The 19,510-nt window shown below is 54.2% G+C and overlaps 3 protein-coding genes and 1 long non-coding RNA gene across 18 annotated transcripts; 2 read left to right on the top strand and 2 right to left on the bottom strand.

Moving 5' to 3' along the window:
• Window positions 1-337: 337 nt before the first annotated feature.
• On the bottom strand, window positions 338-7,821 carry si:dkey-220f10.4 (tubby protein homolog). Of its 2 annotated transcripts, none has more exons than XM_060035973.1 (13): window positions 7,680-7,821; window positions 6,870-7,029; window positions 6,456-6,680; window positions 6,189-6,323; window positions 5,862-5,999; window positions 3,814-3,974; window positions 3,566-3,727; window positions 2,531-2,643; window positions 2,286-2,400; window positions 1,746-1,844; window positions 1,493-1,664; window positions 1,194-1,383; window positions 338-1,148 (listed from the first exon to the last, which is right to left on the bottom strand). In XM_060035973.1, the coding sequence occupies exons 1-12, from the start codon at window positions 7,719-7,721 to the stop codon at window positions 1,250-1,252; spliced, it is 1,656 nt and encodes a 551-aa protein (XP_059891956.1). In that variant the 5' UTR covers window positions 7,722-7,821; the 3' UTR covers window positions 338-1,148; window positions 1,194-1,249. The 2 variants fall into 2 exon arrangements, with proteins under 2 accessions (XP_059891956.1, XP_059891957.1); XM_060035974.1 differs by having other exon boundaries at window positions 6,456-6,677.
• cfap119 (cilia and flagella associated protein 119) lies at window positions 1,204-11,752 on the top strand. Of its 2 annotated transcripts, XM_060035979.1 has the most exons (10): window positions 1,204-1,227; window positions 8,391-8,474; window positions 8,693-8,727; window positions 9,559-9,624; window positions 9,716-9,879; window positions 10,455-10,525; window positions 10,641-10,757; window positions 10,856-10,928; window positions 11,159-11,260; window positions 11,505-11,751. In XM_060035979.1, the coding sequence occupies exons 4-10, from the start codon at window positions 9,581-9,583 to the stop codon at window positions 11,663-11,665; spliced, it is 732 nt and encodes a 243-aa protein (XP_059891962.1). In that variant the 5' UTR covers window positions 1,204-1,227; window positions 8,391-8,474; window positions 8,693-8,727; window positions 9,559-9,580; the 3' UTR covers window positions 11,666-11,751. The 2 variants fall into 2 exon arrangements, with proteins under 2 accessions (XP_059891962.1, XP_059891961.1); XM_060035978.1 differs by lacking the exon at window positions 1,204-1,227 and having other exon boundaries at window positions 8,222-8,605; window positions 11,505-11,752.
• Window positions 11,753-13,009: 1,257 nt separating this feature from the next.
• On the top strand, window positions 13,010-13,714 carry LOC132445970 (uncharacterized). The gene is made up of 4 exons (XR_009522749.1): window positions 13,010-13,090; window positions 13,142-13,186; window positions 13,378-13,496; window positions 13,631-13,714. It is a non-coding gene; the product is annotated as an uncharacterized LOC132445970 (long non-coding RNA).
• A 412-nt stretch (window positions 13,715-14,126) lies between these two features.
• Window positions 14,127-19,502, bottom strand: phkg2 (phosphorylase kinase, gamma 2 (testis)). 13 transcript variants are annotated; one of them, XR_009522746.1, is made up of 12 exons: window positions 19,386-19,502; window positions 19,035-19,146; window positions 18,772-18,947; window positions 18,632-18,686; window positions 18,469-18,534; window positions 18,197-18,360; window positions 17,406-17,496; window positions 16,883-17,036; window positions 15,680-15,805; window positions 14,283-14,650; window positions 14,209-14,249; window positions 14,127-14,175 (listed from the first exon to the last, which is right to left on the bottom strand). XR_009522746.1 is itself a non-coding variant. In XM_060035977.1 (12 exons), the coding sequence occupies exons 2-10, from the start codon at window positions 19,127-19,129 to the stop codon at window positions 14,411-14,413; spliced, it is 1,167 nt and encodes a 388-aa protein (XP_059891960.1). In that variant the 5' UTR covers window positions 19,130-19,146; window positions 19,386-19,502; the 3' UTR covers window positions 14,127-14,282; window positions 14,314-14,328; window positions 14,394-14,410. The 13 variants fall into 13 exon arrangements, 3 of the variants coding, with proteins under 3 accessions (XP_059891960.1, XP_059891959.1, XP_059891958.1); XR_009522745.1 differs by having other exon boundaries at window positions 14,209-14,282; window positions 14,314-14,650; XR_009522743.1 differs by having other exon boundaries at window positions 14,209-14,282; window positions 14,324-14,650.
• Between the last annotated feature and the right edge of the window lie 8 nt (window positions 19,503-19,510).

The raw sequence follows: 19,510 nt of genomic DNA, 5'->3' as shown, positions 1-19,510 counted from the left end.
CAGCAGATAGTGAATTAATTGGTTTTCACATTAAAAGTGTCACAGTCGCTTTAATGGGCCTGACTTATTATGGAAATAAACTGGTACATTATATATATTCAATGTTTTAAGTCATATTATAAGAAGGTCTCACTCATAATTAAATTGCACAAAACAAATATATACAAGGTCAAAACAAATCGAACAATGATTAACTAATTCTAAGAACTGATTCCAGTCCTAGTCCTCTTTAAGACCTGGACCCTGACCCATGAGTCCTGGTCCTCTTTAAGACCTGGACCCTGACCCATGAGTCCTGGTCCTCTTTAAGACCTGGACCCTGACCCATGAGTCCTGGTCCTCTTTAAGACCTGGACCCTAACCCATGAGTCCTGGTCCTCTTTAAGACCTGGACCCTAACCCATGAGTCCTGGTCCTCTTTAAGACCTGGACCCTGACCCATGAGTCCTGGTCCTCTTTAAGACCTGGACCCTGACCCATGAGTCCCACCAAACGATGAGGCGCCAGCTGAAGACCAGGTGGAGACCAGGTGGAGACCAGGTGGAGACGGGTGGAGACCAGCTGGAGACCAGGTGGAGACCAGGTGGAGACCAGGTGGAGACGGGTGGAGACAGGGTGGAGACCAGGTGGAGACCAGGTGGAGACGGGTGGAGACCAGGTGGAGACCAGGTGGAGACCAGGTGGAGACAGGGTGGAGACCAGGTGGAGACCAGGTGGAGACGGGTGGAGACCAGGTGGAGACGGTTGGAGACCAGGTGGAGACCAGCTGGAGACCAGGTGGAGACGGGTGGAGACCAGGTGGATACGGGTGGAGACCAGCTGGAGACCAGGTGGAGACCAGGTGGAGACGGTTGGAGACAGGGTGGAGACCAGGTGGAGACGGGTGGAGACCAGGTGGAGACGGGTGGTGACCAGGTGGAGACCAGGTGGAGACCAGCTGGAGACCAGCTGGAGACGGGTGGAGACCAGGTGGAGACGGGTGGAGACGGTTGGAGACAGGGTGGAGACCAGGTGGAGACGGGTGGAGACCAGGTGGAGACGGGTGGTGACCAGGTGGAGACCAGGTGGAGACCAGCTGGAGACCAGCTGGAGACGGGTGGAGACCGGGTGGAGACCAGGTGGAGACCAGGTGGAGACCAGGTGGAGACCAGCTGGAGACCAGCTGGAGACCAGGTGGAGACCAGGTTTTCGACGGGTGGAGACCAGGTGGAGACGGGTGGAGACCAGGTGAAAAGCCCCTTTCCTACTCCTACTCACAGGCCAGTTTGCCATCGAAGGAGGAGAGTGTGATGGCAAAGGCCTGGAGGGCACACAGCGGGAAGCTGTAGTCCATGGAGAACACGTCCTCCGCCACCCGGCCAAACTGCATCACGATGTAGTCCTCTATAGAGAGGGAGGAACAGGACTGGTTCACACCGACCGGAGCCTGTACACTGTGTCTCCATGAACACGGGTCGGCTCAGGGCACTGAAGTGAGTCGGTCCCAACTCACCGTTATCTGGATGGACGATCTGGAAGTTCTTGACGGAGGCCTGGGTGACGCGGCCGTGGAAGTTGAGCACGTAGGACTGGCTCTGCTCGTTCCAGCTGGGGGATTTATTGACCAGCGTCACCAGGTTGTCTGTGTTCCCGTTGTCATGGCGAACCAGTAGCGTCTCGGTGTCCTGCAGGGGTCATCAGAACCCGGTACACTCACGCCATGATGTCAACACGACACAACATCAACACGTACACTAAACACCTACGGTCTTTGGGCGGATGCACGCTCGCTCGTCGTTTGCCAGCATGCCAGGAATGATGACCGTCATTTTCCTGGGACCCTTTAAGCCGAGAACGTTCTTCTCCTGGACCAGAAGAGGTTCAAAGTGTTACCCTCTGAAGGGACACTGTGATGGTTGAGGTTCAGGGTTAGGGTTAGGGTTAGTGTTACCCTCTGAAGGGACAGTGTGATGGTTGAGGTTCAGGGTTAGGGTTAGGGTTAGTGTTACCCTCTGAAGGGACAGTGTGATGGTTGAGGTTCAGGGTTAGGGTTAGGGTTAGTGTTACCCTCTGAAGGGACAGTGTGATGGTTGAGGTTCAGGGTTAGGGTTAGGGTTAGTGTTACCCTCTGAAGGGACAGTGTGATGGTTGAGGTTCAGGGTTAGGGTTAGGGTTAGTGTTACCCTCTGAAGGGACAGTGTGATGGTTGAGGTTCAGGGTTAGGGTTAGGGTTAGTGTTACCCTCTGAAGGGACAGTGTGATGGTTGAGGTTCAGGGACTTTGGGCGTGAACCCTGATCCACTCACATAGCAAACGGCTGCTAGCTCTTGCCGAACCGATTCACACTCCTTGACGAAGGGCTTCTTCTCCGGGTTCTCCCCTCCGTCGTAGACGCTGAACCTTGTGCCCAGAATGTTGGACCTGAAAAAGGGAAGAAGACCAACCTGTGAGCTTCAGCCTCTTGAGAGACCAGGAGGATGGGAGAACCGGCGGAGAAAGCCAGACCTGAGGTCTCCTATTTAGCTGTGGAGATACCAGAGAGACAGTCAACCTGAGTTTTCCGATGTAGCTGTGAGTCTCTCTAGACAGGTCCGTGGGGTCGATGGAGATGAGGTAGTTGGATGTCTTGCATTTCTTCCTCTTCCTGCCAGCCATCAGAAACACCTGAGAGGAAATGAGTAATCAATAATCAAATCCACCAGTACGTAGTGTAAAGAGTCAAAAGGCAGCTTTTTTTATATAGCGGCTATTCACTGTTCACTGAAAATAATTGGGTTAGATTCCGACGTGTCTTGACCAAGGGGTCCTATTCCTACTTATTCATGGCGTGAATTAACTGCAGATGTTTTTGGATCTGCCAGTTAATGCAGTAAAAAGAAAAATCCCAAATCAGCAGTTAATACAGAATAGTACAAACGTAAAGTAACTAAAACAGAATGTTGGCAAGATCCACCCGGTTCTAGAGGAGGTGGAGGAGGTTCTAGAGGAGGTGGAGTAGGTTCTAGAGGAGGTGGAGGAGGTTCTAGAGGAGGTGGAGGAGGTTCTAGAGGAGGTGGAGGAGGTTCTAGCGGAGGTTCTAGAGGAGGTGGAGGAGGTTCTAGAGGAGGTGGAGGAGGTTCTAGAGGAGGTTCTAGAGGAGGTGGAGGAGGTTCTAGCGGAGGTGGAGGAGGTTCTAGCGGAGGTGGAGGAGGTTCTAGAGGAGGTGGAGGAGGTTCTAGCGGAGGTGGAGGAGGTTCTAGAGGAGGTGGAGGAGGTTCTAGAGGAGGTGGAGGAGGTTCTAGAGGAGGTTCTAGAGGAGGTGGAGGAGGTGGAGGAGGTTCTAGCGGAGGTGGAGGAGGTTCTAGCGGAGGTGGAGGAGGTTCTAGAGGAGGTGGAGGAGGTTCTAGAGGAGGTTCTAGAGGAGGTGGAGGAGGTGGAGGAGGTTCTAGCGGAGGTGGAGGAGGTTCTAGCGGAGGTGGAGGAGGTTCTAGAGGAGGTGGAGGAGGTTCTAGAGGAGGTGGAGGAGGAGGTGGAGGAGGTTCTAGAGGTTCTAGAGGTGGAGGAGGAGGTGGAGGAGGTTCTAGAGGAGCTGGTTCTAGACGGGTACCCGCTTGCCGTCCTCCTTCTCCAGGTGCAGGTAGTAGGTGGGGTACATGCCCTTCTCCACGCCCCTCCGGTCCCTGGTTATCCGGCACTGCAGTGTCTGCTCCCTGGGGGCCGGGTTCAGGGCGAACCCCAGCAGGTCCTCCTGGGAGACGGGGGAGGTGCACTGGAGACGGCAGGAGGAGAGCGTCAGTACAACAGGGCTCTCATGTTGGCTTCCTCTTCCCCCTCTTGGGTCCCTTTGTTCCTCACCCTCTCCACGGAGCCGGACGCCGATGACCCCCCCCTGGGATTGGAGTTCAGCAAGGCCAGACTTTTCTTCTTTTCTTCTTTTTTCTTCTTCTTCAGAGTTCTTTCTCCCTCAGGAACCTCTGCTTGGTCATCACTCTTGTCGTCGCTTATTTGGCACCTGGCTGTGAAGAGGACGCCCAGGTGGGAACATGGTGTAACATGTGACTGTGGAGAGGACGCCCAGGTGGGAACATGGTGTAACATGTGACTGTGGAGAGGACGCCCAGGTGGGAACATGGTGTAACATGTGACTGTGAAGAGGACGCCCAGGTGGGAACATGGTGTAACATGTGACTGTGGAGAGGACGCCCAGGTGGGAACATGGTGTAACATGTGACTGTGGAGAGGACGCCCAGGTGGGAACATGGTGTAACATGTGACTGTGGAGAGGACGCCCAGGTGGGAACATGGTGTAACATGTGACTGTGAAGAGGACGCCCAGGTGGGAACATGGTGTAACATGTGACTGTGGAGAGGACGCCCAGGTGGGAACATGGTGTAACATGTGACTGTGGAGAGGACGCCCAGGTGGGAACATGGTGTAACATGTGACTGTGGAGAGGACGCCCAGGTGGGAACATGGTGTAACATGTGACTGTGAAGAGGACGCCCAGGTGGGAACATGGTGTAACATGTGACTGTGGAGAGGACGCCCAGGTGGGAACATGGTGTAACATGTGACTGTGGAGAGGACGCCCAGGTGGGAACATGGTGTAACATGTGACTGTGGAGAGGACGCCCAGGTGGGAACATGGTGTAACATGTGACTGTGGAGAGGACGTCCAGGTGGGAACATGGTGTAACATGTGACTGTGGAGAGGACGCCCAGGTGGGAACATGGTGTAACATGTGACTGTGAAGAGGACGCCCAGGTGGGAACATGGTGTAACATGTGACTGTGAAGAGGACGCCCAGGTGGGAACATGTTGTAACATGTGACTGTGAAGAGGACGCCCAGGTGGGAACATGTTGTAACATGTGACTGTGAAGAGGACGCCCAGGTGGGAACATGGTGTAACATGTGACTGTGGAGAGGACGCCCAGGTGGGAACATGGTGTAACATGTGACTGTGAAGAGGACGCCCAGGTGGGAACATGGTGTAACATGTGACTGTGGAGAGGACGCCCAGGTGGGAACATGTTGTAACATGTGACTGTGAAGAGGACGCCCAGGTGGGAACATGTTGTAACATGTGACTGTGAAGAGGACGCCCAGGTGGGAACATGGTGTAACATGTGACTGTGAAGAGGACGCCCAGGTGGGAACATGTTGTAACATGTGACTGTGAAGAGGACGCCCAGGTGGGAACATGGTGCAACATGTGACTGTGAAGAGGACGCCCAGGTGGGAACATGGTGTAACATGTGACTGTGAAGAGGACGCCCAGGTGGGAACATGTTGTAACATGTGACTGTGAAGAGGACGCCCAGGTGGGAACATGTTGTAACATGTGACTGTGAAGAGGACGCCCAGGTGGGAACATGGTGTAACATGTGACTGTGAAGAGGACGCCCAGGTGGGAACATGGTGTAACATGTGACTGTGAAGAGGACGCCCAGGTGGGAACATGTTGTAACATGTGACTGTGGAGAGGACGCCCAGGTGGGAACATGTTGTAACATGTGACTGTGGAGAGGACGCCCAGGTGGGAACATGTTGTAACATGTGACTGTGGAGAGGACGCCCAGGTGGGAACATGGTGTAACATGTGACTGTGGAGAGGACGCCCAGGTGGGAACATGTTGTAACATGTGACTGTGGAGAGGACGCCCAGGTGGGAACATGGTGTAACATGTGACTGTGGAGAGGACGCCCAGGTGGGAACATGTTGTAACATGTGACTGTGGAGAGGACGCCCAGGTGGGAACATGGTGTAACATGTGACTGCAACATGTGACTGGGTTGGTCATGGTTCTACATGTGACTGTAACATGTGACTGGGTTGGTCATGGCTGTAACATGTGACTGTAACATGTGACTGTAACATGTCACTAGGGTTCTAACTCACATGTGGAGAGCTGCTGTTTCTTCCGAGGGGCGGGTGGGCAGCTCTTCTCTTCACTGTCACTCGTTTTGTCGTCTGCGGCCGTCGCAAATCCCACCACAGAATCCGTCGCGGTGTCTAGGGGCTCCAAGAGTTCTTTCTCTGTAAGAATCGGGCAGATGTTCGACCACTGTGGCGACTAACGGCTGACCTGTCCTATTGAGTCATGCTTTGGTGTTTAACCACTGGGGGACCTTCAGGCTGAACGGGACCACTTGTTAACCTGCCATGCCCTGGTGACCCCTGCTGTAGGGGATCAGTTCTAAGGAGGATACAGCTGCAGTGCCTTACCTTCTCCCCTCGTGGGCTCTTTGCCTTCCTGCTCGGGGTCAAAGGTCGCTCCTCGGCCCTCCGTCTCCTTCTTCTTGCTCTTCTTCTCCTTCCTCTTGTTCTTCTCTCTCTCTTCTATCTCGCTTGGCTGCAACCCTGGAAATATCATTTCTTTCTGTTTCTCAAACTTGGACTTTCCCCTCCCCCGTACTCTTGGTTGAGCAGACTGCTCTGACCACACAGAGGGGCTGCGCTGGGAATCCAACACCAGCCGCTACATGGCCTTACCTTTGGCTTTCTTCCCGGCTTTCTTCTTGGTGTTCATCTCCTCCCCCCGCCCTCCGTCCTCCTCCCCCTCCTGCTGAGGCCCCGCCTCCCGGGCCCCCTCCAGGGTCCAGGTCCCGGGGGCGCAGGGGGGCCCCTCGTCGGCGGTCATGGTGGTGGTGACGCCACGGGACCCCAGGCGGATCTCCTCCAGCGGGTTGTCGTGGGCGTGCTCCACCTGGAAGTCTTCTAGTGGACATTAAAACTCCTTTGAAACGAGTCGCTAGCAAACACCGCTTCAAATAACTAGTAAAAAAAACAATAAATAACGACTGATATTCATATCGTATTTATTACTTCCTGACTGCTACAACAGCTAAAACAAACGCATTAATGAACACACAATACAAATTATAGCATAATTATTTAGATAAATACCACTCAGTGAAGTGTTGCTCTGTGATTGGCTGATCAGCAGTGCTGTGTCATCCGAGGGGCGGGGCTTGTGTTTGCGGTTCTTGGGTCGAGTGTCGCTATTGGCCTTCACCATCTGGGTGTCGGCCCGCTTCTTCTGCTGCTTCTTAATCAGGACCGACCGCTGAGGGGGGACGCAGTTACTCACACTCTGTACGTAACAACATATATCTGTAACAATACATACATATATATAACATATGTATCTGTATCAATATATATATATATATATATATATATATATATATATATATATATATATATACTGTAAGTATACACAAGTGTAATAATAATAATAATAAATGAAATTTATATAGCGCTTAATATGGTACTCTAAGACGCTTAAGTGTAACAACGATGAGCCATCAGAATGCCTCCACCCTCCCATGCAGGAGAAGGTTTGATTCTATAACTGTTGCTCCTGCCCCCCTATAGAGCTCCATGGAGCCTGAGGTCCTCCTGAGGCCCTCCTGAAGTCCTCCTGAAGTCCTCCTGAGGTCCTCCTGAAGTCCTCCTGAGTTTCTCCTGAAGTCCTCCTGAGGTCCTCCTGAGGTCCTCATGAGTTCCTCCTGAGTTCCTCCTGAGTTCCTCCTGAGGTCCTCCTGAAGTCCTCCTGAGGCCCCCCTGAGGTCCTCCTGAGGTCCTCCTGAAGTCCTCCTGAGTTCCTCCTGACGTCCTCCTGAGTTCCTCCTGACGTCCTCCTGAGTTCCTCCTGAGGTCCTCCTGAGGTCCTCCTGAGGTCCTTCACCCCCCTTCTGAAGGAACCTTCCTTACCTGGTTGTCCAGCTTCTGGCTCCGGATCCCGGGCTCCTCCATGGCTTGGTTTAGAGTCAATGACAATGTCTCCTGGTCTCCAATAAGGGGCTAAAGGGATCTCCTGGTCCATAAAGAAGTCCTGGGGTTGAATCAGTCGTGTTCTCAGGCCACAGATACGTTGATATGACGGCGTCTGCTCCTGAACAAGACGCTCTGTGCCCCTCGCCCTCCCGTGCGCAGCAGACGAATGGATTAAGAAGGATAATGTTCTTAAAGGCTTCCCGTGGAGCTGCAAACAGAGCCGTGGCCAGGCCAGGAACACGGAGGAAGAGCTCTTGTTGTGATTGAACATCGGTCCTACTCTATGTTCAGAGTTATATTCAGAGTTATGAATTTACTTTCAAATTATGCTGCTTTGCCTTTGTTAAGTTTGGCGATGGGGTTTGGGTCTAAAACCTCAGGAGACATCCTGTGATTAGGACTGTTCTGTTTACAATAGAACGGGCCGGTCCTAACATGGATAATAAGGAATCCATGGTTAAGCATATATTTTTGATCCATATAGCCATCTTAATAAAACAATAAACCATAGCATTTAGGGTCTATTTGCACAATAACAAAACCAAAAACGAAATAGAAACACTTCATACACCTTTCATACTATTTTTGAATACATTTTAATCTATCTAGTACCTGCATTATTTAAATGTGACTTTATTCGGTCTGCAGGATGCTACGAGACGCCGGAAGCTGAAGGTCCAGCCTGTTGCTAGGATACAAGGGCGGTAAACTAACCAATAGTGATCGCTCTGGGTAACAAAGTTAATTTCGCTATATTCGTTATATTTACACAATCGCAACATCGAATTGCTATTTGTGTAAAATGGTATGTCTATAGTAGAGTTTACAACCCAATTCAAATTAAAATGCACACAAAAATAAAGGTAAGGAGAACTTCCGGAGTCGGAGAATGGTTGTTTGTAGTCAAGTTTTGACAAATGTGAACGAAAGCCTTTTCTCTTTCCTCTTAGATTCCAGAACCTCTGAAGCCAAGAGTGGTGCTGTGGTGAGTATCATATTCAACATGTATTCACCATGTATTCATCATGTATTCACCATGTATTCGCATATGTTCGTCATGTATTTAGATTGCTGACGCTGGAGTCAAGTGTGACTCGTTCGTTTTTACGCTGCGTGTATATATGCGTAATTACGGTGGAGTGTCGGCAGAAGCAGAATGAACTCTAATATAAACTAGAATAAACTATCAGTCTTTAACTTCTTATAATACATTCATGGTCTTCTATCTACACGTAAACGGACGTTTTTGACATTCAGCTGTATTCTGTTCAAGAACAAGTTTATACTCGTCATTACTCAATCTCATAACAATACCGCTGGTATAATAGTAGCTTATGTTGGAGAATTATCCAACTGAATGTCAAGTAACACGATTGTCTAGTATAGAGCTATATATATATATCATATAATATTTGTCAAAGATAGTACAAGTTGAACCTTCTTATAATTTACGTCATAAGAAGGTTTCATCGGTTCATAATATCGATCGAATATGGAAAGGTGGATTGTGGAACTTGGAGTTAAGGGTTAGACTAAAAGGGTCAGACTAAAAGGAAGACTTGAATTCAAAGTTGCAACCTGGACACCTTTTATTCATCTCTTGTGCGATCCGTCCATATTCCCAGAAGGGGTAGGATCTAGATTCTAGAACCATGTGATTCCTTCCACAAACCCGTCGGGGGAAGGTTTTTGTTCAAGGCCAGGAATCAGAGAAAAAGCGAATTATGTGTGGGTTGCATGTGTGAATATCGCTCGCTCTCCTTTCCATATGGATGTGATGGAACTTTAAAACAATGATTTATTTTGATGTCCTCAGGGCGGATGCTGGGTATTCTGACATGTGCGACATCGATAAAGCCCAATCCATCCCGGACTTGGAAAGGTTCAAGCCAATGACATACTTCATAGTTAGTAGTCCATAGTGTTTCTTAGTTGAGTTGTGTCTGGTTCACGGCCGCCTCCTCCCGCTGTAGGGTTCTCTGCAGGGTGCTCCAGGTGGAGCTCCGGGGGCCGCCGGGGGAGGTGCTGCTCGCCCTCTACGTCCAGACCGTCCAGTTCTGCCGGCGCAGCGGCTTCAGCCGCGAGCAGACGTCTGTCCTGCTGTCCGTCATGAAGCGCGTGCACCAGCTCAACACAGGTGAGCAAGTACAGGTGAGCCTACAGGTGAGCCCGTACAGGTGAGCCTACAGGTGAGCCCGTACAGGTGAGCCTACAGGTGAGCCCGTACAGGTGAGCCTACAGGTGAGCCCCTACAGGTGAGCCTACAAGTGAGTCCATACAGGTGAGCCCGTACAGGTGAGCCTACAGGTGAGCCCGTACAGGTGAGCCTACAGGTGAGCCCCTACAGGTGAGCCTGTACAGGTGAGCCTACAGGTGAGCCTATAGGTGAGCCCCTACAGGTGAGCCTACAGGTGAGCCTACAGGTGAGCCTACAAGTGAGCCCATACAGGTGAGCCCGTACAGGTGAGCCTACAGGTGAGCCCGTACAGGTATCCTCACGTCCTACTAAGATATCCAAACTCCGAACTGTGAGAGTTAGGCCTTAACCCCAGACTTTCACTCTGTCCTTTCCAACAACCACAAAGTGAGCTGTCAGCTGTTGGTCAATCTGGTGCCGTGTTTTTGAACAATGAGTCTATGAAACACTTAACGGTTATTACAACTGATATATCTGACTTCCTTTCCATCCCATGCGTCTGGTGTGTGAACCAGGAACCTCCCTGAACAACGTGGAGCAGTGCTGGGACTACTGCACTGAGCTGCTGCTCTGCCACTCCGTGCGGGTGTGTACGGGCCTCCCAGGACCCTATCCCTAACCCCCACATGCTGCTACCCCACATGCTGCTAACCCTTCCAACTAACTCACTAACTAACCCTGCTCCGTTCACTCTGATACAGCGACCCCCTTTCAGCGTTGACCTTCTGAAATCCCACGAGGTGACTCGGATTCTGGAGCACGTGAACAACACGTACATGAGGAACTACACCCTCTACAAATACATCTTCACCCCCCAGGTAGTGCACCCGAGACTGTGTAGTAGATCAGATATCAGGTGGAATGTGGACCTTCAAACGGAGGTCAGATGATCTGCTCCTCCCGTTGGCTCCTCCAGGTGCGACTGGATCTAGCGCTGTCTTATGGAGGGACAGCGGACCCCCTCCCTGCTGACGACCCCCCCTCCCCAGGTGAACCGCGCTGCCTGAGTGAATCAACACTATTCCTTCGTCCTTGAGACCTTATTGTTTATCCAGTAGATACACACGTCGTTGGCTTTGTAGGATTTGTTTGGGACATTAGTATTAAGGAACTCTATCCAATACAGTTCGCCCTCTTTAATCACGTTTACTTTGTATTGTTTAGTGGTCAATTAGTGCCAACTATAGTCCCGTGACCCTGCCCTCATCATTTCCCTCAGACAGAGAAAAGGAGTTAGGAGAAACAGAAGCGGTGGGTTCCCCACAGGCCACCCAGAACCAGGAGACCCCCCAGATCCCGGGCCCCGTCGAAGCAGCACCTGGTGAGACCCGAACCAGAACCCTCTTTCACCAGGAGATGAACCTCCATCACGGTCGCCCACTGAGGGGTTCAATCTAACTCTTTCATTGTGTGTGTGTGTGTGTGTGTGTGTGTGTGTGTGTGTGTGTGTGTGTGTGTGTGTGTGTGTGTGTGTGTGTGTGTGTGTGTGTGTGTGTGTGTGTGTGTGTGTGTGTGTGTGTGTGTGATGGTGTGTGCGTGTGCGTGTGCGTGTGTGTGTGTGTCAGGCTCCAGGGCCGCTCTGAGGCAGGTGGTCCAGCGGGCGCTCTCGGAGGAGCTCCAGCGTGTGTCAGCTCAGCTGGACCAGAGTCTGAGGGAGAGCTGTGAGCAGCTCAACAGCCGGCTCTCCCAGGCCTCGTCCCAGGGCCGGGCCCAGCCCAAGGCCTAGCCCCAGGGTTAGCCCCAGGGTTAGCCCCAGCCCCAGGCCTAGCCCTAGCCCCAGGGTTAGCCCCAGCCCCAGGCCTAGCCCTAGCCCCAGGGTTAGCCCTAGCCCCAGGGTTAGCCCCAGCCCCAGGCCTAGCCCCAGCCCCAGGGTTAGCCCTAGCCCCAGGGTTAGCCCCAGCCCCAGGCCTAGCCCTAGCCCCAGGGTTAGCCCCAGCCCCAGGCCTAGCCCTAGCCCCAGGGTTAGCCCTAGCCCCAGGGTTAGCCCTAGCCCCAGGGTTAGCCCTAGCCCCAGGCCTAGCCCTAGCCCCAGGGTTAGCCCTAGCCCCAGGGTTAGCCCCAGCCCCAGGGCTAGCCCCAGCCCCAGGGCTAGCCCCAGCCCCAGGCCTAGCTCTAGCCCCAGGGTTAGCCCTAGCCCCAGGCCTAGCCCCAGCCCCAGGCCTAGCCCTAGCCCCAGGGTTAGCCCTAGCCCCAGGGTTAGCCTTAGCCCCAGGGTTGGCCCTAGCCCCAGGGTTAGCCCTAGCCCCAGGGTTAGCCTTAGCCCCAGGGTTGGCCTTAGCCCCAGGGTTAGCCTTAGCCCCAGGGTTAGCCCTAGCCCCAGGGTTAGCCTTAGCCCCAGGGTTGGCCCTAGCCCCAGGGTTAGCCTTAGCCCCAGGGTTAGCCTTAGCCCCAGGGTTAGCCCTAGCCCCAGGGTTAGCCTTAGCCCCAGGGTTGGCCCTAGCCCCAGGGTTGGCCCTAGCCCCAGGGTTAGCCTTAGCCCCAGGGTTAGCCCTAGCCCCAGGGTTAGCCTTAGCCCCAGGGTTAGCCCTAGCCCCAGGGTTGGCCCTAGCCGTAGCCCCAGGGCCAGACTAACATATAAGCACAAGATATAATAAATGCGGGCCGACCTTTCAGATGTGGAGGTCAGAATGTGGATTCTCCTTTAACTCTTAGATTGAACCAACCAACACTTCTTCTCTCGCTCTCACAAATGATAAGCCTGAAGTATTTTTTGTTTTTACTTTTTATTCATAATAATATAAATAAATCAACTTTCAGAAATATATACATTTTATATTATTTATTTTTCTTTCTGGAGGTCAAGGCGCACCTATAAATGATCTGAATTGTAGATATGTTACAACCAAGTATCCAACAAACCCAAGTTCTACAGAGATGGTATAATATATAATATGTTTATTTTCACACAGCGCTGGACTGTGTGATAGCAGGACACAGTTGCTATGGTAACCATTACGTCAAATAAAATGGAATAAGGAAAATAGAAATGAATAAAAGCATTCCAATGCATCACATAATTCAATGGTCATTAAATATATATTTAGCAATATGTATTTACACATTAATAGCATCACCAATCACAGTGTATTCATGTTAGGGTTAGGGGTTAGAGTTAGAAGGTGAGGGTGAGGGTTAGGGGTAGAGGGTGAGGGTGAGGGTTAGGGGTAGAGTTAGAAGGTGAGGGTTAGGGGTAGAGGGTGAGGGTGAGGGTTAGGGGTAGAGTTAGAAGGTGAGGGTTAGGGGTAGAGTTAGAAGGTGAAGGTTAGGGTTAGGGGTAGAGGGTGAGGGTGAGGGTTAGGGGTAGAGGGTGAGGGTGAGGGTTAGGGGTAGAGGGTGAGGGTGAGGGGTAGAGGGTGAGGGTTAGGGGTAGAGGGTGAGGGTGAGGGGTAGAGGGTGAGGGTGAGGGGTAGAGGGTGAGGGTTAGGGGTAGAGGGTGAGGGTTAGGGGTAGAGTTAGAAGGTGAGGGTGAGGGTTAGGGGTAGAGGGTGAGGGTTAGGGGTAGAGGGTGAGGGTGAGGGTGAGGGGTAGAGGGTGAGGGTGAGGGTGAGGGTTAGGGGGTGAGGGTGAGGGTGAGGGTGAGGGTTAGGGGTAGAGGGTGAGGGTGAGGGTGAGGGTTAGGGGTAGAGGGTGAAGGTGAGGGTGAGGGTTAGGGGTAGAGGGTGAGGGTGAGGGTTAGGGGTAGAGGGTGAAGGTGAGGGTGAGGGTTAAGCAGATGGATTTAGAGACTGAATGAGGACAAGGCAGTTGGAGATGAAAGCACCAGCAGGTGTCATTATCTTTACATTACTGCAGTACTGAACCTGGTACTGCAGTATCCTTAAGTTGGTACTGCAGTATCCTTGAGTTGGTACTGCAGTATTATCATTATATTACTGCAGTAACTGGAAGTAGGTACTGCAGTATTGAGAAGTAGGTACTGCAGTATTGAGAAGTAGGTACTGCAGTATCTGGAAGTAGGTACTGCAGTATTCGGAAGTAGGTACTGCAGTATCTGGAAGTAGGTACTGCAGTATCTGGAAGTAGGTACTGCAGTATCTGGAAGTAGGTACTGCAGTACCTGGAAGTAAAGTAGGTACTGGTACTCACGTTTCACGACCTGATAGATAAAGAGAACAATGGAATACGAGGACATACTCTTGACCTGTTGGCTGTAACAGAAGTTACAGCCAACCGAACCTTGTCTGTGCGTAAATCATCTTCAGTGTATTTAGAGGAACATGCAGAACCACAGGGAACCTTGATCAGTGTGTTCAGAGGAACACACAGAACCTTGATCAGTGTATTCAGAAGAACACAGAACCACAGGGAACCTTGATCAGTGTGTTCAGAGGAACACACAGAACCTTGATCAGTGTATTCAGAAGAACACAGAACCACAGGGAACCTTGATCAGTGTGTTCAGAGGAACACACAGAACCTTGATCAGTGTATTCATAGGAACACACAGAACCACAGGGAACCTCGCTGTTCCTTAAGCCTCCAGCTCCTCCAGACCCAGCAGCATGATCTTGGCGGTGTTCTGGAAGGCCCGGTTCTGCTGCTCGCCCTTCTTCACCCAGTGGCCGTAGATCCGGAAGGCGCAGCCGTCGATGAGCCGGCGGATGCCCCTGACGGAGTAGGGGTCCCGGGCCAGCACCTCCCGCGTCACGGGGCGCAGCCGGCGGTAGCGGCCGTACATCCGGATGCAGGCCAGCACGCTCAGGATCAGAACCTGCATCACGCCCAGAAACAGGCACCAGGTTAGAGGGTCAGGGTCCAGACCAGAGACAGGCACCAGGTTAGAGGGTCAGGGTCCAGACCAGAGACAGGCACCAGGTTAGAGGGTCAGGGTCCAGACCAGAGACAGGCACCAGGTTAGAGGGTCAGGGTCCAGACCAGAGACAGGCACCAGGTTAGAGGGTCAGGGTCCAGACCAGAGACAGGCACCAGGTTAGAGGGTCAGGGTCCTGACCAGAGACAGGCACCAGGTTAGAGGGTCAGGGTCCAGACCAGAGACAGGCACCAGGTTAGAGGGTCAGGGTCCAGACCAGAGACAGGCACCAGGTTAGAGGGTCAGGGTCCAGACCAGAGACAGGCACCAGGTTAGAGGGTCAGGGTCCAGACCAGAGACAGGCACCAGGTTAGAGGGTCAGGGTCCAGACCAGAGACAGGCACCAGGTTAGAGGGTCAGGGTCCAGACCAGAGACAGGCACCAGGTTAGAGGGTCAGGGTCCAGACCAGAGACAGGCACCAGGTTAGAGGGTCAGGGTCCAGACCAGAGACAGGCACCAGGTTAGAGGGTCAGGCCCTGGGCCCCGGGTTCAGACCCCGGGGCCCAGGGCCTGACCCTCCCGGGCCCCGGGCCCTCCTGCTCATCATGACGGGTCTTAATAGAAGCTGAGATTCAGAGTAAAGAGAAAGATGAATACTGGGAACAGAAATGGAGCTGGGTCTGGCCCCTCCCCTTCTGGCCTCACCCCCTGCCCCCCCCCCCCCCGGCCTCACCCCCTGCCCCCCCCCCCCTGCCTAACCCCCTGCCCCCCCCCCCCCGGCCTCACCCCCTGCCCCCCCCCCCTGCCTAACCCCCTGCCTAACCCCCTGCCCCCCCCCCCCCGGCCTCACCCCCGGCCCCCCCCCCCTGCCTAATCCCCTGCCCCCCCCCGGCCTCACCCCCTGCCCCCCCCCCCTGCCTAACCCCCTGCCCCCCCCCGGCCTCACCCCCTGCCTCACCCCCTGCCCCCCCCCCCCCCCCCGGCCTCACCCTGAAGCTCTTCCTGGGGCTGAAGACGCGGGCGTCCTCCCTCTGGTACTGCCTGAAGAAGGGGTGGGCCAGGGCCTGCTGGGCGGTCAGGCGGCCCGCCGGCTCCACCAGCAGCAGGCGGGACACCTGGGGGAGAGGAACCAATGACCATTAGACCACCATCGACCTGATGGGGGTCTAATGGTCTGTACCCCCACCATCGACCTGATGGGGGTCTAATGGTCTGTACCCCCACCATCGACCTGATGGGGTTCTAATGGTCTGTACCCCCACCATCGACCTGATGGGGGTCTAATGGTCTGTACCCCCACCATCGACCTGATGGGGGTCTAATGGTCTGTACCCCCACCATCGACCTGATGGGGGTCTAATGGTCTGTACCCCCACCATCGACCTGATGGGGGTCTAATGGTCTGTACCCCCACCTTCGACCTGATGGGGGTCTAATGGTCTGTACCCCCACCATCGACCTGATGGGTTCTGCTTGTTGATTGGCTAACCCTGTCATTACTGATTGTATTCTGGTGATAACTGCAGCGCCTTCAACTGTCTGCCTCTCAATGTTCTTTCTAAGCATTGTGTTTGTTGTGTAAGTGCTCAGCGAGAGGCCCGTAGTGTCCCCGGTCCACCCAGGGGTCCGTCAGGGGGCCCGTAGTGTCCCCGGTCCACCCAGGGGTCCGTCAGGGGGCCCGTAGTGTCCCCGGTCCACCCAGGGGTCCGTCAGGGGGCCCGTAGTGTCCCCGGTCCACCCAGGGGTCCGTCAGGGGGTCCGTCAGGGGGTCCGTCAGGGGGCCCGTAGTGTCCCCGGTCCACCCAGGGGTCCGTCAGGGGGCCCGTAGTGTCCCCGGTCCACCCAGGGGTCCGTCAGGGGGCCCGTAGTGTCCCCGGTCCACCCAGGGGTCCGTCAGGGGGCCCGTAGTGTCCCCGGTCCACCCAGGGGTCCGTCAGGGGGCCCGTAGTGTCCTCGGTCCACCCAGGGGTCCGTCAGGGGGCCCGTAGTGTCCCCGGTCCACCCAGGGGTCCGTCAGGGGGCCCGTAGTGTCCCCGGTCCACCCAGGGGTCCGTCAGGGGGCCCGTAGTGTCCCCGGTCCACCCAGGGGTCCGTCAGGGGGCCCGTAGTGTCCCCGGTCCACCCAGGGGTCCGTCAGGGGGCCCTTAGTGTCCCCGGTCCACCCAGGGGTCCGTCAGGGGGACGAGGCTCACCAGGTCCCGGACCGTGTCCGAGCGGTCGTCCCAGTCCGGGGAGCTGAACTGGTAGCGCCCCTCCATGATCATCCGCAGCATCAGCATCTGCTTCCGGTGCCAGAAGGGCGGCGAGCCGGCCAGCAGCGTGTACAGGATCACACCACACGCCCAGCTGCCCTCCACAGGGGAGGAGTCAGAGACGCAGGGGAGGAGTCAGAGACGCAGGGGATGAGTCAGAGACGCAGGGGAGGAGTCAGAGACACAGGGGAGGAGTCAGAGACGCAGGGGAGGAGTCAGAGACGCAGGGGAGGAGTCAGAGAAGCAGGGGAGGAGTCAAAGACACAGGGGAGGAGTCAGAGACACAGGGGAGGAGTCAGAGACACAGGGGAGGAGTCAGAGACACAGGGGAGGAGTCAGAGAAGCAGGGGAGGAGTCAGAGACACAGGGGAGGAGTCAGAGACACAGAGAGGTGAAGGTCAGGGGACACCAGGGGGACTCAACCCCTAATCCCAACAGTGCCTAGTTCAGATCAACAACTCACAGGTCCACCTCCTGCCCATAACCGGGGTGCGTTTCATCCATGGAGCATTTCAGGATCTCTGGAGCCAGGTAGCCCGGGGTTCCACAGAGTTCTGGAACACACGACAACACACTGAGTAGGACGCCAGCTCCAGGAGGAGGCCACTACACACTGAGTAGGACGCCAGCTCCAGGAGGAGGCCACTACACACTGAGTAGGACGCCAGCTCCAGGAGGAGGCCACTACACACTGAGTAGGACCCCAGCTCCAGGAGGAGGCCACTACACACTGAGTAGGACCCCAGCTCCAGGAGGAGGCCACTACACACTGAGTAGGACGCCAGCTCCAGGAGGAGGCCACTACACACTGAGTAGGACGCCAGCTCCAGGAGGAGGCCACTACACACTGAGTAGGACGCCAGCTCCAGGAGGAGGCCACTACACACTGAGTAGGACGCCAGCTCCAGGAGGAGGCCACTACACTGAGTAGGACGCCAGCTCCAGGAGGAGGCCACTACACACTGAGTAGGACGCCAGCTCCAGGAGGAGGCCACTACACTGAGTAGGACGCCAGCTCCAGGAGGAGGCCACTACACACTGAGTAGGACGCCAGCTCCAGGAGGAGGCCACTACACTGAGTAGGACGCCAGCTCCAGGAGGAGGCCACTACACTGAGTAGGACCCCAGCTCCAGGAGGAGGCCACTACACTGAGTAGGACGCCAGCTCCAGGAGGAGGCCACTACACTGAGTAGGACCCCAGCTCCAGGAGGAGGCCACTACTGCCCTGTGGAGGCTGAGCCGAGGCCCTCTACCTCTCAGCTTCTGCCCGGGCGGCAGCTGCACGGAGAAGCCGAAGTCGGAGAGCTTGAGGAGTCCCTGGTCGTCCAGCAGGATGTTCTCGGGCTTCAGGTCGCGGTGGACGATGTTCTGGGAGTGGAGGTACTGGACGGCCTCCAGCAGAGCCCGCATCAGGCTCCTGGCAGACAGACAGCTGGATCCTCAGAGGAGGGGGGCAGGCAGCGCCACAGACAGGTACAGGGTCATATGTGTGGTCAACGGTAGAACAGCGTTACTGTGGGCTCACCTGGTCTCCTTCTCACTCAGAGTCACCTTCTCTGTGAGGTAGTCAAAGAGTTCTCCTCTCCGCATGCTTTAAGTGGAAAAGTAACAACAAGACAATCATTACCCAGCCAGCCTTGTTGCTCATGCCTTGCCAATCCCGACATCACTGAATAGTTCATACTCACAGGTCAAACACCAGAAAGATGAAGGTGGTGGATTCGTAGGAATCGATGAGGGTAACTGAGGGATCGATTTGAATATCAGTTACTATTGAGCTACAACAGCCGCATCTTTAACACCTACTGAGAGGGAAACACCAACTTACTGATGGAGGAATGTCCCTTCACCATGTTAAGAACTTGTATCTCCTTTAACGTGGCGCTCTTCACCTCCTCCAGCTGCTCCGCTGTTATCTTCTCGGCTGTGATCTCAATGATCTTCACCGCCAGCTCCTGTCCCGTGTGTCTGTGCACACACCGGCGCACCACGCTGCTCACACCCCTGAAACATCAGGGAGGCAGCCGCTCATGACAACCACCAGGCCAATTCGACTAGGTTTGTATCGATCGCCTTTAGTAACGGACTGACCTGCCGATCACCTCCTTAGGATCATACTTCTGGTAGAATTCCTTGGCCCCTACCCAGTCGGGCAGTTCATCTCCAACTAGTATATCTTTCGTCATCGCACCAAGTTAGAAATCTATGACGATTGATGAAAAGAGGAAACAGTCACATAAATAATAGCCGATGTTAAAGTTTGACAACGCTCACCCGAAACCTGCAGAGAACCGCTTGTTTCAAGTAATTTAATTAGAGAGAACGTCGGGACTACATGAATGAGTTATAAACATTTATAAACGTATAGAGGACACCGTGGGTAGCCAGGTTATCTTGGTCTTCAAAATGTTTACCCCATTCTCCAAACAGGAAACGACTTACCATTTAGATATACGGTAATAAAAATACATTTAGGGATCTAAAATAACCAAAGAAATGTCAACACTCGTAGACCGAGAGCTCTCCTCCTCGACTGCCGTCTACCACCAGGAGCCGCGGAGCGCAGC

This window comes from Gadus macrocephalus, chromosome 18, assembly GCF_031168955.1.
Source record: "Gadus macrocephalus chromosome 18, ASM3116895v1".
Lineage (NCBI taxonomy): Eukaryota > Metazoa > Chordata > Actinopteri > Gadiformes > Gadidae > Gadus > Gadus macrocephalus.
The sequence above is the reverse complement of the archived record's forward strand: the minus strand, read 5'-3'. Positions and strand labels throughout refer to the sequence as shown.

Excerpts from the sequence above, each read along its gene's own strand:
- phkg2 (XM_060035975.1), bottom strand. The coding sequence starts at position 19,129 with ATGACGAAAGATATACTAGTTGGAGATGAACTGCCCGACTGGGTAGGG. Across the intron at positions 18,948-19,034 it reads CCTAAGGAGGTGATCGGCAG|GGGTGTGAGCAGCGTGGTGC; the intron begins GTCAGTCCGTTA and ends CTGATGTTTCAG. Across the intron at positions 14,651-15,679 it reads GCCCCAGGAAGAGCTTCAGG|GTTCTGATCCTGAGCGTGCT; the intron begins GTGAGGCCGGGG and ends GGCGTGATGCAG.
- cfap119 (XM_060035978.1), top strand. Across the intron at positions 8,728-9,558 it reads AAGCCAAGAGTGGTGCTGTG|GGCGGATGCTGGGTATTCTG; the intron begins GTGAGTATCATA and ends TGATGTCCTCAG. Across the intron at positions 10,758-10,855 it reads AATACATCTTCACCCCCCAG|GTGCGACTGGATCTAGCGCT; the intron begins GTAGTGCACCCG and ends TGGCTCCTCCAG.
- si:dkey-220f10.4 (XM_060035973.1), bottom strand. The coding sequence starts at position 7,721 with ATGGAGGAGCCCGGGATCCGGAGCCAGAAGCTGGACAACCAG. Across the intron at positions 2,644-3,565 it reads AGAAGGAGGACGGCAAGCGG|GTGTTTCTGATGGCTGGCAG; the intron begins GTACCCGTCTAG and ends ATTTCCTCTCAG. Across the intron at positions 1,384-1,492 it reads GATCGTCCATCCAGATAACG|AGGACTACATCGTGATGCAG; the intron begins GTGAGTTGGGAC and ends CCCTCTCTATAG.